At 43.0% G+C, this 19,732-nt stretch overlaps 1 protein-coding gene across 12 annotated transcripts in view; it reads right to left on the minus strand.

Annotated features, from left to right (window-relative positions):
• Nucleotides 1-19,732, minus strand: part of LOC118511369 — a 183,343-nt gene that overhangs the window by 99,098 nt on the left and 64,513 nt on the right. For all 12 annotated transcript variants that reach the window (XM_036054353.1, XM_036054352.1, XM_036054354.1 and 9 more), the window contains one exon: nucleotides 12,456-13,538. In XM_036054353.1, coding sequence (XP_035910246.1) covers nucleotides 12,456-13,538 — 1,083 coding nt within the window. The remainder of the gene's footprint in view (nucleotides 1-12,455; nucleotides 13,539-19,732) is intronic.

The raw sequence follows: 19,732 nt of genomic DNA on the forward strand, positions 1-19,732 counted from the left end.
GGCAAACTATCAAACCATTGTTTATGTTCTCTCATACCGAAGGAAAACACACACACACACCAGCTCAACTCCTTTCATTCTCAGTTTTATGTATTTTCGATTGATGTGTACTTCACTTAACAACCGTCTACGGGCACAATTGGTCTTCAGAATACGATCGGATGAATCAGTTAGCTATCGGTTGTTCAGTCTAAATGAATCGTTTCGAGAATAGCAAAATGAAAGAATGCTACCGCCATGCTGGAAAACGCAAACTAACAACACAACGTGTGGTTTTGCTGTTAGACGGTATTAAAAATTCTTTCCCGAAACTCTTAAATTGATCTGACTCTGTGAATACGGATGATGGAGATAAGAGAGAAGCAAGAAACTTTTTGTTTCCTGGAAAACGCTAACTTTAACAATCAAACATCGAGCTTAGGAAGTTGAGCTGGGGAAGTAGGAAACATTCGATATTAGTATGCACTTGGTGACCAGGACTAGCTCAACTAAAAGATAACTCAATTCAAGAAGAGCTGTTCCAAATTGTTACTTAAAAGATGAAAAGACAGTTGCAAAATGTACTCTAATTCTTTTGAATTCTTTTTATTCACATGGAACGACAAGGATGCTTTTGAATTCTAGGTGATACACAAATCGTTCTTGAGTAAATACATAAAACCCTGTAGGCAGTGATATGTACTTCACAGTAGATGAGCATGATTCAACTAGAATTAATTATTTTCTGTAGAACGTTTTTATGTCCTCTACTTCATCCTAGCGGCCCGGTGGACCACCGGAAGGACCGGTGTTCCAATCAAGTCGGGATCGTTTCCCCGTAGTGACGACTGAATATCCAAATTCATCATATGAAATGAGAACAAGAACTAGGCTAAAAGTAAGATTAGAACTATCTAGCCTAGAAAGTCTAACACTAAGTCCAGCTAAAACTATGCTGACCATATACACCTTGCTAAACACATTTTACGAAAAAGCCGGATATTCATTCCAAGCTGGAAAAGAAAGGTCATAACATGATTTCTAGAGTATCTTTTAAGCTTATCAAGATGTTGTCTTTTCAATTTTGTTGAAAGATTTTACTGGAACAGACATTATCTATCCATCCCACTCGTTCCAACATCTTTCTAAGCGTGGATCACTCTACTTTACCCATTCCCCACTCCAACGCTCACAAAATCAACAGGCAAACATTTATCTTTCAAAATTTAATCAACGAGATTTACACTCCTCAAAATGATTGCCCAGTGTCAAGAAGCAACCGTCGGCCGGAGGTTCTTAGGTCCTGACAAGACCTTCCTTTTAACCTGTGCGATCGATATTGTTATCCCCCATCGAGATAATCTTACAGGCTGAGGTTCGTCCGGCAAAGTTTCATTGCCACAATCCTTCCTCTGTTTACGATTAACCAACGCCGAGTCGGAAGCCCTCTACTCTAGACGAACAAACGAAGCAAAAGCAACTAACACAAACAGACATAAAACAGCTTCCGAATGTCCGCTCCATTTCAGCGAGCAAAAGTAAAATCAACCTCTCGCATCCGTTTTCCATCCCCTCACACACAGCTTCCATGGATGATTTCTACGGTGAATGGAAAACTCATCACTCATTGCGGGAAAATCTTGCGCGCCACCATCGCAACAAGCCTTCGTATCGGTGGCCATAAATCAAAATAAAGCCCGAAAGCTTCGCGAGCATCGCCAAAACCTGCCACACCATCTCCAACTGAAAATCTATTTCCCATCCGTGGGTTCCCGTCCGCTGGGGGTAGGTTTTGTTTAGGCGCCCACCCTGCTCCCACCAGCCATAGCGCATTGTCGTTGGCCGAAACTGCCGGCGGCACGCGGCTTTCTTCGCAGCAAATTGAATGACCATCACCCACGACACCCCGAACCCCCGAAGAGTGAAGCGAAGGAGAAAACAGATGGGGGTGAGAGACTTTTCCCAGCACTTTGGTTGCCCATTTTCTTTCACGCAAGGGGGAAAATAACGGGCGGACAGATTCGTTGGTTTCTCGCTTCGTTTCGCATCATCCTTTCCGTTTATTCCATTCAATTTCGTTAAGCACCGTCATCATGTCGCGGCCTTTTTCCACCCATCCCAACCGACCAGGGTTCATTCGTTTGCCATAAAAGATAAATGCCTCGCTCTACGGAGTTTGTATGTGTGTGTGTGTCGGTCCGGTGAAATTGAACGTCTCAAGGTGGTGCCGGGGGCAATGGTGCAAGGTAAGCGCCAAGTGATGTAAAATGGGTAAAAATGTCTCATTCCTTCACCGGACCGGGAAAAGCCGGGCGAACGATAGGAAGTCGTTGAAGGGCGACTGTTAACAAATGCGCGAACCGATGTCTTCTTTTCCGTTCCGTTCACAAGTTGATAATTTAATTAACAACGATTTACACGGAACACCGGAACGAAGTATCCGTCCCATCGCCATCGGTCCATGCGTCCCTGGGACTTATCCATCGGTGGATGGACGCTTTCAAACGGTGTAAAGACCCGTGGGAGAAGGTATGAAGAAAACTAATAACATTTTTCCTCTTCACGTTTTTTTCCCCCCTGATCGTTCTTCACCTTCCACGGTTTTGTACATCTCCTATCAGGCAGAACACGAATTATCTGAAGCATCGCGTCAGCGTTGGTCTTTCTCGTCAGGCCTACACGTTAGGCTACGCTGGCTTAAGTAATTAGTGTCCTCGAGATGCGACTTGAATTTTAATTTGTCTCCCACACTCCTCCCCCCCCCCCATTGCATCCTGGCACCGTCTCAGTGCCTCTGCCATCATTTGTCAGGGAAGAATGGAATGGTTTTCCACTCGACCGGTTTCTATTTTTATAAACAGCTTCCAGTGCGCAAGGAACGAGGAGGATCGGAAAATGATTTCGGACCCAGGACTTTAAGCGGTGAAATGGCTACACAAAAAATTGCATCGGCTGAAGGATCCTGGAAGGAAAATTTGGACAGCTTAAGTGGAGGCTTCACAGATTTGTAAAGCTTGATGGAAAGTTTGCGAAGGTCGGAGTTACTGAACAGGTAGGAGTTGTTTTCATGGGAATTTGTAGATTTTGTAGTCTGGTCTCTTCAGTTCTTATAAAAAAAATTAAAAAAAAATATTATAAAACGTTTGATAAGGTTAATATTTCTTACTTTACTAAATGAGAAGAAATATACCGAGAATCAAAAACGTCCAAGAAATAAGAGTTGAAAATGATTGACACATAATCACCAACTGTCTTGTCCAAATGTTCATATTCATAACCCTTCTCTCAGACAACCCTTCTATTTCTCAAGGTACATTTGAAAGGACCATCTGGAGTGCCAGGAAGACTCGTTCAAGTGTTCTAGACATTCCTGGGACCAGCACGATTGATGAGAAAATTATCGCGAATCGTCTGCCGAGCCCTTTCCCGGGACTATAATCGTTAATCCTGAAGAAAGGATACGATTCTCAGAAAGAAAAGCACTTTACTTTCAGGTATTCATTTTGACAATGCACTTCAGGACCTCATTTAGCTTGATGAAACCTCATAAAATGATTTTTTTTTTTCGAGTGGAGCCTACCAAAACCCCATTCAAACTGCCAACCACAACACAATGCTTCAATAGCGGCATATGACAATGTCAATGGAAATTGGATCGCTTGTTTCGCTCTTCAGCATGTAAAAACTCTTAATTATCCAAACACACTCATTCCCCTGGATGCTGTGTAAGATGTTCCTCGTCGCTCATCATTAAGCGCAAACTTTGCCGTAAAATTCGCCCGTTCTGCCTGCCCTCATCGTGCGCTCGTTAATGAGCAGCTAGGGAGCGAACCGCTTTAAAATGAAATTTTCACCTGCACCACCTGATAATTGATAAATGATCCTACCCCGTCTTCCGGGCGTCCTTCCCTCACTCAAGAGGACTACCGGCAACTTTTGCTTCGCTGATGGATGGATTTCAACCGACCCGGGGTAGGATAATAAAAAAATCACTACCTTACTCCCCCGTAGCTTGCAGCAAACGGTGTGGCCCATCGTAAACGCTCTCCTTCCCCCATTTGCCGTCAAGATGATGCTTGCACAAAATTAATCCACTCTCGAGCCGTGGCGCGGAACGAACAAAAGTGTAAAGCTAATTAGTCTTTAATGGGTGAAGTAATGTCATAAGCTTCGTCCGTTTGTTCACGCTTTTGTCGTGAGATGAGCTGAGGTTTCGCTTGTATCTTGCTGCCCGCTTCTGGTTGACTTCTCTTCTGTACATGTTTGGGGTGTGAGGACAGTACTGGATCTTTTGATACGTTAGTTGTTTTTCTTCCCCGGCCCAGCTTATACACTTGCTTTCCTTCCGTAGTCAGTTGCCGGGGATGAGCGCGAGTGATTCATACTTCTTTCTCAACGTTCTCGAGCGTCCAGTCCAATAGAGAGTGAGCAAGTTGTCTACCACTTACGCCCACTTGTCAGGACAAAAGTGGCCGCCGGGACTTTCAGTGCGAAGAAAATGACAAAATCCCCGATAATGAAGGCGTTCGGGGCGATTAAGCAGAGCAGATGACGATTGCCAACGGACCTGGACCCGGTCGGCAGGATTGCATCATCATCAACATCGTCGTGCAACCAACAAAACCGGCTGACTTTCAGGCTCAATGACGCCTGATCTTATCCAGTCTTTTCTTTCGCCTGTAAACACCTCAACCTCACCACTGGAAATCGTATCTTCCTACCTGCCATTCAGCGTAACTAATACTCTTAAACCAGAAGCTTCACATAGCCCGGTATCGTTTTCTGTCAACAGTGAAACTTAGAAGAAAAAAAAAGCCGGGAGACTCTCTTCACACGAGATAAGGAAAGAAGAAACCCGTAGACGTAAAATCACAAATTGGCTAGAAATTTTTACCCACCAATCCCAACAGAAAAAAATCCGCTCCCGCCACCACGCGAACAATGGCAGGAGCAACCACGTCAAAGGATGAAAAGGTTTAAATTGCTCCATTGTCAGTAAATGTCTTCATGTAGCTCATTTCCTCCATGGATGGGCAAGCGTTTTGACGGATTCCACCATAATGGATGGAATGGTGGAAAGAGACACCCCGAGCAGTGCTTCGGATGCGAAGGTCATTTGCTCAACCCTCACGCTCCACCCCGGTGATGAGTGATGACGGAGCGACGGCTGACAGATAAGTGACGAAAGGTCCTTGTCGGCGAAAGGCCGGTTACAACAACGTTTGTGTCGGTTGCTGCTTCTCCCGCCTCGGTAGGGTTCGCTCTCCTGTTTCTTCTGACCTTTGGACTTCTGATTCATCCGAAGGTTTGGGTCGCAGACGCCACCAGCACACAGATGATGATCGCAAATTAACTGCAGGTCACCGGTTGATGTGGTGGGGCAGAGCCCAAGGGTCAGGTTCGGTGTTCGGTTACAGCCAGAAAACGAGTGGTATCCTTTTCTTCCCAAAAAACCCCAAGCACATACCGAAAGAGGTGGTGGGGGGGGGAGTGTATGGAGCGAAGGGAGGTTTTCACAGATTTGTTATGGAGAGAGTTACACGCGCTACCACATACTGCCAACCAAGTTCTCCGCTCCAGAGAACCTTGTCCAAGTTGTGGAGATTATGTTGACAAGAAATTAAGACTTGATAGAGTTACGGTGAGTAATTTTGGGAAAGGTCACCATGGGGGGTTTGCTTGTTTGAGTGATTCGCTTAAAACTGCAATTAGTAATGAGTTTATTTTCATGTGTCTCCAGAGAAGAGTAAGCTGGATTTCCCACTAAATGAAACCAGATAAAATTGTAGAAAGAATAACAAAAGCCTGAAGAACCGGGACTATTTGAGTTCAAATATCGACTTAGTAATAAATGTAAAGAAAAAAATAAATATTGTACACCAAACATCACAAAGGTTCACGAGGTCAAAAAGAAAATTGTAAAAACCCAACAAAAACCCAACAATACAAATTATGAATTTATTGTTTATACATTATTTGATAATATGTCTACAACTAATTTATTAATGTAAATCGCTTTTTGTTTTTTATTTCCCAGGGTAGCAGCAAATGCTTCAAAATTTATTTATCTCACTCTGTAAAGTACAAATAATTTACATTTTATTTGCACCTTTTATTTAAAACTGATCATCCACTCCTATTTTCCTGCTCAATCAAATTGAATCCACAGAATAAGTAATCAATGCCTAACGATTATGGGCCACACAAGCCACAACAATTAGCGAGCGAAGAACAGTAGATCATAGAGAGATAGAGTGTGCCGTAAACTAAAACTAAAAAAAAATACTAATACACTCACTATGTGTGCACAACACTCTTTGCTTTCATCGCATCAAACCGGTACCTGCTATATCCCAGAACGCTGGAGAAAGGAAGCGAACAAAATTCGATTAATTATTGATTGGCAACCGGAAGCCCAAACGGCCGCAAGTCTCGCCAAATTGAATCCTTGCCCTCGCAAGGCCAAACACCGATCCTGGCCACACGTCATGCAATGCGGTCACGCTGCAGGTAGGGACAGCTGGCAGCTAGGGTGTAAGAATTTACCGGCCTCGAAAGCAATTTAACACAAACCAGCCGCACCATACCGATCGCATGTACTAATTATTTCTTTATTTAGACAAGTTAATTCATTAGCACGCCAAATTGGTATGGAAAGAACTGGCACAGGGGAAGAAGGCACACGCGTTGACACCGTCGTCTGCCCTTGAACGCGTGTGTGTGTGCCAGAAGTGTGAAAAGAAGAAAAGGCATGAGAAGAATGGCCAATAATGAAAGAAAAAAATAACACAGGACACTCAAACAGGAAGAGAGAAGCAAGCGATAAAATCAATTGACTGACTGGAACGGGATCGTTCGGTCCGTTCGGCAATCGAAGGCAACAACTAGAACCTGCATGGTGTGGTTCACCCAACGCTGATGGTGTCGATAATGACACCAACGATGATGAAGATTATTGTGCGCTGATGGTATTGATGGTGTTCATTGGTTTCGTTTTTTGCTTCCAGACCGCTCTGATGAAAGCAGACCAGAGCGGACATGGGAGAGAAAAAAAACTACGGCGAAGGTCGACCCAACGTCTCCCAACGCCTGGTTTGAACACGCGCTAGCATCTTTCGGTGGCGAGTATTAGTAATTCAATTTCCTCATTCTACCATGCTTATGGGCTTCGCTCTAAAATTGATAAAGTAGGATTTTCGGACCATACGTGAGCAGGCTGCCCAAGGAAATGTGACTCTCGCCCACGAAGCGTTTGAGTGCCAGATGTGGACGGAATGAAAACAAAAAGGAGATCGAACGCTGAGAAACAAATCCTCCCAGGGACGATACAGTGTGTGATAAAAGTAAATTGAGCTGTCTGTGTGCATTTTGAATATGAACTACATAAAAAATTAATCCGGAATACAGGGAGTCTCATGGACTCATGATCACAAGTTTAATCATCAACGTGCAGTATTTACAGGTTGATACATAATCGTTATATTTTTTCAACTATTTTAAGACAGAATTTCCGAAATGAGGCAGTAGTTTTTGTTTAGTTTTCCTTCTTATCCTTTATATTTCTTATTCACCACAGGCAATCAATACCATCTAGCTACGATACTTTCTGCAAGCGCATCAGAACTAACTAGAGAAAAGAGAAACAGAAACTGCTGACTGCTCACATTTCAGAAACGTTTCCCTACTTCTTCCCTACGGTAGGAACCCTTATACTTAGCCACCAAACCCAACGTAAAGGTACTACCGTTTTCTTGGTTGATTTTTAACATTCCAAACCGAAGCTTCTGCCAGTAGCTAGACGACACAAACGGAACCGGAAGCCAGCACATTCGATTGTACAATATTTTGATGTCCGTCTTGCTAGTGGTACAATACCCGCACGATAGTGGCAGACGTCCTTTGCCAAGTGGTTGCAATTGAACTTTGCACTTGCCTGCCTGAGCCTGACAAATTGTGCCCCATGCACGGTTCGCTTCGTTCGAAGCGATCGGTCGAAGAAAAGCTATCGTCTGCGCTCAAGATGTTTCTCGGTGATGATTTTATTTAATAATATTTGTCCACTTTCACAGTGGGCTGGCAAGGGACAGCTGCCAATGAACGATGAGTCTTGCGTTGGGACGAACCAAGATTGGTGTTGTAAATAGTGGGAAAGGTTTTAGTGGTTGCATTTCGTACGTGTACAATTGCTGTACCAATCTGCCAAGTAGACAGTTTGTCCTGGGTATTCTGAAAAACCGCCGTCTTACCAAGATAGCAATAGAGTTGTGATTGGATGTCAACATAAATTGGCATTTAGTTTTGTACGGAATTGGTAAGGCATAAAATAATATTTGGAATTAAAAAATAGACAATTGTAAGTATTTGGAGCATTTTTAAATACTTTATCAGCCACTTTTAAAATTCAACTTCAATGCTAAGTAAATGGCTTGTCCACAGAAGTAAATTTTTCAAGATATTCTCAATATACAAATTTTTGCAAGACCCGTACAAAAACAAAACCTAGGCTTTGTAAAATATATAAAAAATCTATAAGATAATATTAAGTAATAGATAATAACTCCGAAAAAAAAATGGTACTGTCCTAAAAAAATGGTGGTGGTAAAAATTCCAAAAATTCCTTATTTTAAATAAAACTTTGGACTTTGTGTAGAGGTCCCTTATAACTTATTCTTATTCTCTATAACGTGAAAAGCTGTGACTTGATTTTACCCGCAGCTGAATAGCTGGATTACCTTGGACAACGATAAAAAACCGAATTTGGCGATTGTTTTCGAAAATGACTTTGCGCCCAGTTATTCAACTAACTATCTTCCACCTTTTTTAGCATATTTGTTTTTTGTAAAACATAATTCAACAGTGTATTCTATCAATTTGGAGCATCTGTTGCACATCGAGTCGAGAACCTGTTTAGAAAGCTCTGTGCATACGATCAGTGCGATAAAACTAGAGTTCGCAAGAGACTCCTTGATCAATCATTATAGCCAATTCGACATCTAGAGCAATTCTTTTGTTTGTAGAAAATCGAGTTAAAAATCCTCTCTTGAGATCCTGGACCAAGATAGCAAACAGTCAAGTGACAACGTTAAATGCACCGGGAGCTTATGGAGAAATCCCTGGTGAATTCATCATTTCACACCTTGGTCCCAAGCGTCAGAACATCTGCTAAATATACAGCTAAAAGGTCCACAAGAAAGACATCAAAAATGCATATTAATAAAGTATTAAACAGCTTTGCGTGTGGCTTAACCATAAGGTATAAATAAAATATCTATCAATCCAGCCAGGCCAAACTATCCCCAGCTACGTGATGAGGACCCAGAAATAGTAGCTCAAAACTCTCGAGGCTCTAAAACTATGAAGCAGGAGAGCATAATATTATTAACTATAAATCCTGCAGACAATGTTAAAAAATACCATCATTTTCATATCACTTCAAAATATCCTCAACTTTACAGAATAATTTGTCGCCACGTTCTCCCAACCCATTTTCCTGGTGGCGTATGTTTATTCGCGCAACATGAAAGACCGTCACAAGTGACTAACTTTCTTCCAGAGGTCCCATAATTCTTCTAGCAGTATTTTTCGTTATTTTCTTCCCCTATTCTACCATCCACCCCATTGTTCCTTGCCTAACGGTGGAGATATTTTTCATTTCAGTATTCGATTTCAACCCCTTCAAGGAACCTTTTTTTGTACTGTCATACCACGCCAACCAACCAACGAGTTGATAAATATCGTGTCGAAAAGCGTGTTCCTCGTTGATCAATCGTTCTCGTACTTGCCACCAAACGACACGCCAACCAACCCACCCAATGTCACCCATGTTCGCTCACCCAGAGGCGGCAATCCACCCACCACACCGATCACTGTCTCGTTACACTCATTATCGGGCTCGAGGGTCGAAAACGGTCGCAGAGTGAAAGAGTGTTTTTTTCTTCTATTGTTTGTTGTTGTGCAAACAGCGTTGCTCAAGCGTCTACAAGCAAACGATGAATTAAACGCTTCTCGAACTCGGTCCGTTAGGAACGGGGAACGTATTCGAGCCGTTTTCCTTCAAAGAGAACGATTTGGTTCAATTTATTCGGCAACCTTTACGCCTCATTTTTGTCATCCTCCAATCTAGTATATCCTCCGTCCTGGTTACCGAACCCATTCGGTACAACGTGGACTAAAATCACTTCCTTAACAGCAGGACATTTCTTTCTGCTATTGTGAGACTGGGCGACAGTGAAAATAGTGAACAGCAGGGAAGCAGGGAAGCAATTGTGATCGAATATTTTTCTTCCATTTATTGTATTTCGATGTCTGGTGAGTGGAAAACCTTTACTTTCTCGCCCACCACACCTCCCCTAGGTAACGGAAAGCGAAGTGTTAAAGGATTCTTTTTCCTTCTCTCCGTTCACACTCGTTCTTCATGGATTGTTTTTGATGTAGAGCCGATATTTCTTCCCTTTGCTCAACGTTTACTAGCATAAAGCCGCGCTAACGAAGTGTGGGAGAAAGTTGTGTTGAATTAATTCGGTTGTTTTTCCTTGAACTGTACAAAAGAAAACGAAATCAATTTCATTTCCGTTTTTTTCTGTACACCACCCACAGCCACCCATTATCGGGCGCTATGGCGGTGGACGGCGAAAAAAGGGGTGAGAAAATTCGTCCTTATCCATTCCCGGAACCAAAATGGTATGGCAAGCAAGAACAAATAAAAAAAAAAACCCGAAAGCCCACCCAGATAAATCCGTTTGAACGAGAGGGAAAAGCACACACACACAAATCCAAATCGGCACGTCACGCGATTGCAATTTGGTGATTTATGTTTCTTTGCTGTATTGTTTTCCGAAACCCGTTGCTGGCTGGCTTTGGTTCATAATTTATGAGGTGTTTGACTTGCAGCACCAAAGTTCACAGCACCGAAAGCATTGATTACGTTTCGGGAGATCGTAATGATGACCGACACCGGTGCGCACTGTCTAGAGTGTGTCCCGTGTCGGTGGGAGCCATTTCCCGGTCCCCGGCCGTGCGATCAATACACTTTTTTCGGTGAATTATTAATGTGTGCAATGAGTGTGGCCGTGTCGAGACGGTAAATATTAAACCAGACCCTGCTTGGTTGTAGCAACGGAACCGTGTTTTAATGCGCTGATAGCGTTTTAAAAAGGAACAACACGATATTTCTTTCCTTAACGGGTAAGATATATTAAATGATACGTTAGTGCACCTGTTAGAACACAGTGATTTATTACAGCTGCTTTCAAGTGAACAAACAAAATTAAATTGTTTTAGTTTTTTGCTGCTTTGCGAATAATTAATCAGAAATTTAGCATAGGAAAGTATTGCTTATATTATACTACCCCAAAATGATACTTGAAGATGCGCGCCATCTATCTGTCAGATACCAAAGTCTTACTAAGGCCCTTATTATAGGCAATGGGTGCAAAAGTACCTTATTAACATTTAAACATTTACTTCATAATTGTGAAGGCAGTTATTATCCAGAAATGTTTTATTGTATGTAAAATTAGTCATTTTCTGCATATGCCTAGCTTTTCACGGCTCACGATACACATGTTGTTTAAGGTCCTTTTTAATCCTTTTCCGGACCATGCACCCTTTGACCTGGGCCCACTTGCAAGAGGCCTCTACTGCAAGAGCTCTTATAGGAGGACCTGAATACGAACTCTCCTTAAACGATATTCATTATAACCACGGAATGCCTTCCACGACAGCTCTTACTCGAGGACCCTAATACGAGGTCACTTAAATGAAATCCCTGCCAAAATAAAAACGATGTCCGTTATGATGGACGAGGTTCCTTCAGCGAGGGCTTTTACATGGGGACCTTAATACAAAGTCGCTAACAGAGGATCCCTTAAATGATGTCCCTTAGACGTTATCTCTATAACGAAGCCCACAAAACGACCCTTTTTACACCATAATATTTCTTTTTGTCATGCATAATGCGAACTAGTAACACGCTTGTATCAAAATACTCTCAAACTGTCATTCTTCATAGTCCGATGGAGCCATAGATAGCTGCATGCAGCGTGTAATACGCTATTCGTTTCAGCGAATTGTTTAGTTATAAAGAAGATTTCTAACTAAGTCTTCTTATAAACGGCTCTGTCTTATATAGGCGGCCCGGTGGTCGAGGCGATAACGGCCTAGGTTTTCACACCGAGACCGGGAAAATCAGAACCGAAAATCTAACCTCCTTCCGGACCGATCTCTCATAGTTATGACAGACTATCCAAATACCAAATGACAAAAAATCTAGTAAGCAATTAGATGGTAGGCATGGCCTTGTCACGTTTGAGGATAACAATCCTTGCCATTCTTTCTCGATTCTTAAATTAAATTCTTTATTTCAATCAAGCCATTAATTCATATCCATCTGAATCGGATTCGGCAGGTTTCGAAGTACCTCATTTAATTTGAAAACATTTTAATTAGGAGTAATGAAAGATTTGAAATCGACTCACCTGTACCCAACGGCATATTGTTCGTCTTGTGGACAACCTTCGCCACCGTGACCGGTTCCTTCTTCTCCTCCGCCTCCTCCTGCACACGCCTTGCAATTGCTCCACCAACACCACTTCCACCACCGACCGGTGCAGCCGTCACCGTTACCACCGTTGTGGTTGGTGTCGAGATCGGTTTCACTTTAGCGAGCGTTGCACCACCGGCCGTTGACACCGAGATACCGCCCGATCCTGCAGCAGAAGCTGCCACCACTGTACTCCCAGCCGTTGCAACCGTACCAGCCGTGGTAGCATTTCTGATCACCAGTATCGATTGTGATTTATCAAGCCGCTTAAGCGTGCGCAACAATATCGGACCTTCGGTGCCATTTTTGCTTAACCGTTGCTGCAGAAAGATCGGACCACCGGTACTGCCCGCCGTGGAAGATGAGCCCACCTCAAGCGTTGTTCCCTTCTTGAGTGCATCCGATTGCAGCAGGATCGTGCTACCACCACCACCAACACCACTAATACCCTCGAGCGTTCCGCTCTTGATGGCTGGCTGGAAAAGGATCGTACTAGCGCCTCCGGTGCCTGCTGCTTCCGAGAGTGTTTTGGTGGTGTGAGCTTTCGTGATAGTTGCACCGGCACTGGTCGTTGTTAGGCGCTGGTGTTGCAAGAAGATCGGCTTATCCTCATCGCTTAGCAGGCTCAGCAGTTCGTGCGTGTTCTGCAGGATAATTTGCCCGTTTTCGGAGCGTGAACCACGAACTAGGATGATGTTACTGTGCTGCTGCTGTTGTTGTTGCTGCGAGGTGGCCACGGTAACGGTGGCAGGACTCTGACTGGTCGTAACGATCTGCGAGTGAGCGATCTGCAGGGCGTGAGTTTGCAGTGCTCGGGACGCTTCGGCCGAGATGGTGACGCCCGATTTTTCCAGCCCACTTAGGAGCGTGGCACCGCTGGTAGTTACCATGGTGGACGCGTTCGATACCATCGTAGCCGCCCCGGAAGCCGCCACCACCGATTTACCACCCAGCTGTTGCTGCTCATTGCCACCGTTCGCTGCACTGGCAGTTGCATTGCCCTCCTCGGCCGTTGGACCTGCGAAATTAAGGAGAGAAATAGAAAACGTAGGTCGTTATAAATACGCTCTTCTTCAACAAAACTTAAGCTATTTTGGGATACAAATGCGATATTAGTCTGATTTCAAACGAATTCAGCTGAAAATATATCTTATGTTACGAATCCCCATTCATCCTACATCCTGTACAACAGGAAGCCATATCTTCTAACCGACAACTACCGGAAACGAGTTCATTCGATTATGGATTCGAGATAGTTTTACCTCTTACCATGCCCTCCACCCGATACATGCAACGCATAACGGAAGCACGCAATCCGAAGCGGAAGCACACCCTATCACTGACCGGATTTCTGGCCTTTTAGGTGATACGAAATATAGCCACACCGACGGTAATTAATTTCACTCCGGAATGGAACATTTAACTAATTTCGATCATTTACAAATGGCTCGCCGGGCTATAAAACTTCCCCAAAACTAACGACCCTCCCTCCGGACCCGGCCGTTTGACCATCTAATGTGTTTGCACCCAGCCAACGATGGGACGGAACGAGTGCTAAGGATCAATTTTATAGCTAGCATGCGAACCGGAAATATACTCCCATTCGCCTCGTTTTGCTGGACGCTGCCAGCATCCTTATTTTGGGAAAGGCAAGGGGGGGGGGGGGGGCTGGACTATCCGTGAGAACCTGATAGAAACGTTGTGGAGCATACCCAAAACGGGCGAGTTGTAAAATCAGTTAGCATCGATAAACTTCCGGGCGTGTGTGTCTGGCAGGTACTCCGCCTGATGGACGAGTGAAGCGAATGTTCGGTTTCTTCTGGTAGTAGCGTATGCGGCCGTGTGTGTGTGTATGCTATGACACGCTATCGAAACCGGCCGGTGCACCTAGCCTTGGAAAGGAGGTACGGCAGCTAATGGTTTCCCAAACAAACTATCACCTCGTCGTCCATGCACCAGAACGGAGAGCCATCCCCGAATCAGTAGCCCGTCAAACCGCTGCGAAGATAAATAAACGATACAAACAGCCAATAAATATCGTTTCCAGCGAACGTTTCCACCTAGGGAGTACTGAATTTCGATCGAGAAAATTAACAAGGGAAAGAGTTCAGGGCGAGTGTTGGCACAAAATGTAGCGTTCGTTTCGAGAGGGTTAGAGTTAATTATAAATTTCGTGCAAATTATTAAGATAAAAATTAATATGAAAAAAAAAATTCTTATAGAACAGCTGTTATTTTTTATATTTAAATATAAACAAAAAGAAGATATTTATAGATATAGAGATATTTTAACTGCTGGAACAAATAAAATTTAAATTTTCTTGCACCAAATTGAAAATAACAAGAATGGATAAAACGGTTAATCATTGTTTTGATTTTTTTTAGATGGTTGGTTTTGTAAATGTTTATTTTTTTGTATACTGGGCATCCTGAAGCTATTTTTTGCGCTTCCATGACTTTTTATACATTTCCATGCAGGGAAATGTCCGACAGTCTTGGTATTCACAAACTCCTGTAAGACATGAAACCTGTCCAAAACTGAAGGACAATGAAGGAATCGCTATTATGACGAGGTCTACGAGCTGTACAGAGATCTCACAATTGAGCAGCGAATTAGACTCGTCAGGCTCGGGTGGGCTAGTCACGTCATGAGTATAACATCGAGCGACCCAACCCCACTTCTTTTTTTTTTTTTGGTCCTTTTAGATCACTTTTTTAAAGTCGTGTTATGCCTAAATTGAGAAGGTGTAATGGCGTAGAAGCGTCCTCCAGAACGGCTGAGATTATCGATTGGTCATAAAACAAATGTCTTTATAATTGAAACACTGTGCAGCTCCAGATAAAACTTCGGTCCTTTTTATTCTTCCTTGGCGCTACAACCTCGAAAGATCTCGGCTTGTCTTTTTTGGTTTTCTGTGACTTGATTTTACCCGTAGCAAAGTAGTCAGCCCTGCTTACGGGGAGGCGCGGTCTTGGATGGGATTTAAACCCTGGTCCAGCCGTGTGAAGACCGGAGCCGCTGTCGCCTCGGCCAACTACGATTAAACTTGGATTATTTAGACTCTTTCTCCTTTTGCTCAAATAGCTCAAGAGGTCTTGGCCTTCCATTACTGGCTTCCTTGATTGAAAAAAATGAAAAAGTTCTTGTGTTATTGACCTTCAAGATCATGTAATGTCTTAAACCTTTACTAAACCAAAAACTATCATCTGTTTTACTAAAAAAAAATTATGAACTAAAGTTGGTTCTTCTCGTACTGCTCTCCTTTCCTTTACCCTGAAGCCAGTAATATGTTCATGGCCACACGCATACACTCACAGATGCATAATAATTTGCAACGAGGAAAAACTCATTAGTTCGGTCATCCTTGCACAAGACAAACCACCCCATGCAACTTCATCGTACTACTTCAGTCGAAAATTTACGTCACGATACCGATCGCATCTTAACGATGAACCATCGACACGAAACCGCATCAGCGATTCGTGTATCGCTTTCCCGTACCCGTAAGCTGAGCTCTCTGTCAACCCATCTACCCTGCACAGCGCAGCTAGTCAAACGAAGTGTGGAAAGATTCGATCCCTCGGAAATGTCGTCCCGTGGCTCGTACAGGCTCGGTAAGACGGTAAGTCACTTATTAAAAATAAGACATTTCCTTGCAGATCACGTACACCTTTTTCCCGGGATAGGCCCTCTGTCATTCGTTGCTCGTCCTTTCCCTCCCCACCAGCTCTTTCCTATGCTTCATTTGCGGTCCTTCCGATTAAACGTGCATAGTTTTCTTTAGTCGACAAAAAAAAACGCAAACCGAAGCGTACGTCCTGCCGGAATAAGCAGTTTGTGCCGAGGACAAGGCCTTAGGCTTGGCTAACATCTCAAGGGTTATAATTAAAACTTTGTGTCCGTTAGTCCTTCCTGTCTTCCGGGAACTCTTCGATTCCCCCTTCTATTACCACTCGGGAAAGCTACTTCATTTGTCCCTTTTTCTAGCTTCAGTCTCACACTACCGGCCCGAGTCCGCGAGTCGCATACATTCGCAACGCAAATGAGCTTCACGTTGGCTTTACCCTTAAGCCATATCCCCCCCGTTGGTACTGATGTGCATGTCGTTTGTTTTTCTTTTTTTTCCCCCGGACTGGTCTTAGCTCCCAACCCAAACCTCAGTGTCAATTTCTATTCGAGAGCTTCCCGAGAGCTCAACGGTTTCGGTTAAGCAAAGCCGTAGGCAATCATCACGAATATGATAATTGAATCTAAGAACTGTGAGTTGCTGGCTCGCGTGAGCAGGGTACTCCGATTGGGGGACCCTCGTTCGCCTCGTTCGCAATCGAAGTGCTCCAGTTCCAATTTGCCAACTTCCGCTTCAAGTACCGGAAGCCGGATTGGAATTCGGGATTAAATAAAAATCGGGAAAACGACTCGACGACCGACCGTGCCATAGTGCTAGTGGGTTTTGTATAACCGAAAAATTCTTCGTATTTTTTTTGCTAGTTCTCTCTCACTCGCCGTACCGTTGTCCGAAAGAAACGAGTTCTGTTAGCCAGCATCACACAAAATCCGACCACCGATTTGTTCACACACCGGCGAAGTGTGTACGTGCTTTCGCATAGTGAATATTATGCAAAACGGCAAACTAAAACCAAAGCAAATAGATACGAAACTCCAAACGGGACACCAAGGTGGAGAGATACTAGTAGCAGCACTGTATCGTGCAAAGAAGAAACGGGAAGAAGAAAACGCAGCACTTTGTTTCTGTTTCAAATTGTGACGGCTAAAGTTTCGGTAATTATTTCGCTGGAAAAATACGGCTTGACGCAGAAAGCAGACGCTCACTAAAATTGATCTTTCACTTTTTCGCTTCACTCTTCTTACGATGGTAGAGTTTTCCGGGGGGGGGGGGGGGGGGGGGAGGTTTTTTGTCGGGTGATCATTTCCTACACGTCTGCTAACATCATTTTCCTGGAATCATCCTGAAGAGTAAACAACCGTCATCAGTGGCGTGTAGTGTCCTCGCCGGCCGGCAGTTTGTAGTGGCAGTAGTTAACTCGCTCGTAAACTTTGTCTAAAATCAACCGAGATGAATGGATAATGACGACAGATGTCGTTGACTCGTTCGAGGAAATGGTTCAACAATTCCAGAACGAACGCTGGGTGTGGGGCGCAAAACGAGACGAAATAAAACCTAATGCAATAAAAAGGGAACAGTGTTTTCGAGCGCCTCATACGTCCCTTCCCGATTCCGGCAGGTCGACAGTGGTAAAGCGACATGGAAAAAAAGGCTAAGCGCCTTAAGCGATGTTGCTTTACAAACTAAAGAACGAGCTGTAAAGTTATGGGTGGAAAATTAAATTCCGTCGCGGTGATACTGTTTCGCTGAATTATGGTAGTGTTTTGAGTTTGTTTTTTATTTTGTTTTTTATTGCTTTTGTTTTAGTTGGCAACTAGTTTGGTTTGGTTGGTGCTGTGTTGGGAAAGTTTTCAATTAGAAAAATCAATCTTTTTGTTTGTTGTTGTGGAATTTCTCTTGTTAACATGAAGGTTTAATTTAAATATTTTAGAAGACACGTTTTATCGCCCAAATGCTTAATGAAGAAGGTCAATGAATCGAGTCTACAGAATTAATAAAAGGACAGCAAACTGTACGCTACAGCAATCAACAAAACTCTCAACTATTTCATGCATCAACAATCCTTCACCTCTAGCTACAATCCTGTAGAATACAGGATATAGAAGAACGACGTATCACAAAGGCTCAACATCACGATGAGCCAGAAGAAGATTCAAAACATTCGGGCTATAATCCTATTCTCATTCCTGCAACCAAACAGGATAACACAACCAGATACTAACTTCCTTTTATACCAACACAAGACCACGTAGGACTCTCAACCCCGCAAAACCAGAGGTGCCATAAAAATATTTAATAAAGGCCATCGCGAGCTTTGTAAACGCCGTTCTGCCTTTTCCTGGATGTGTCCCGTTAATCTTCTTCTTTTTTTCTCCCGCATGTTATCTTTTAGTTACTCTTTTGCCTAAAGGTACCTTTTTTCTTGTTCCTCTTCGATTTATATTGCTTCCTCCAAAAAAACACAGGCATATCTTTCGGTCATCTCTGGATGTGCGGTTTAATGGTCGTAAGGATTGTTGAATGTTTGTATGCTACTGGTTTAGGGTGGATGCGAAAAAATTATTACCCAAGTATCGCGAACGGAGCAGTGACACCATCCAAAGCAATTTAGGATGCCTTCTTTGAGGTTTTGTGACCTTTGCTGGATATGGTTTCGGCGTGCACAGAGCTGGTAAAAACAGGTGTCATGTAAGAGAATTATGTTCCAGCTTATAGGACGATGTAAGCATAAGAAGTAGGGAGTAAATAAACGTCAGTTGAAGTACAAATAAAAAAAATTACATGTAACTGTATAAAAGCAGGTACCTACTGATAACCTGACTAGTCTCGTGAACTTAATTTATGATAATAAATTTCTTTAAAATAACTTGTTGAAAGCTTTCTCAACTCATTTCTGGATTCCATTCAGGACTAAGTGCAACATTTCAAGAAGAAATGTTTTACTCCATTTCGAAAGGTTTCTTTATATTATAAAGCATTATCTAGAAATAGTTTGAAATTCATCCCGAAATTCATCATTGTTGCTAGTTCATCCCGAAACCTCTGCAAATAAATAAAAGGTTATTACAACAAATATGTCTAAAACATTCTCAACAACACTTAATTTTTCAAATAACATTATTTAACGGTTTCCAGCTCATACCAGTAAAATTCCCCAGCACGAAGCACAACTCAAGTAAATTAAATTATATCCTTACAACACTCCATTCAATTATTAATTAAACAATCCAATTAAATTCAACTATCGCCCAAAACTATTCTTCACTCCGCGTGCTCAGCCATTTTCAAAACAAATGCACTCCAATGAGAACAGGAGAAAAAAAGCCCTTCCCTCAGCAATAAATGTATTAATATGAAATTAAGCTCATAAATTACGTCCGACATTGATTTATGCAATACGGGTTAACACTTAAAACTCACCCGCCAGCGAAATGACTGCTTAGCCGACGCTGGTCAAAAGGTAAGAAAACGGGGAACAGTAATAACACAACAGTAGCTAGGTAAAGAGACAAATAAAAGGGCACAAAACAAACGTACAGAGCACCATAAAAGACGCCACACCACAACCAGTGCACTTGCCTGTCGCG

The sequence above is a fragment of the Anopheles stephensi genome, chromosome 3, assembly GCF_013141755.1.
Source record: "Anopheles stephensi strain Indian chromosome 3, UCI_ANSTEP_V1.0, whole genome shotgun sequence".
NCBI classification, from domain to species: domain Eukaryota; kingdom Metazoa; phylum Arthropoda; class Insecta; order Diptera; family Culicidae; genus Anopheles; species Anopheles stephensi.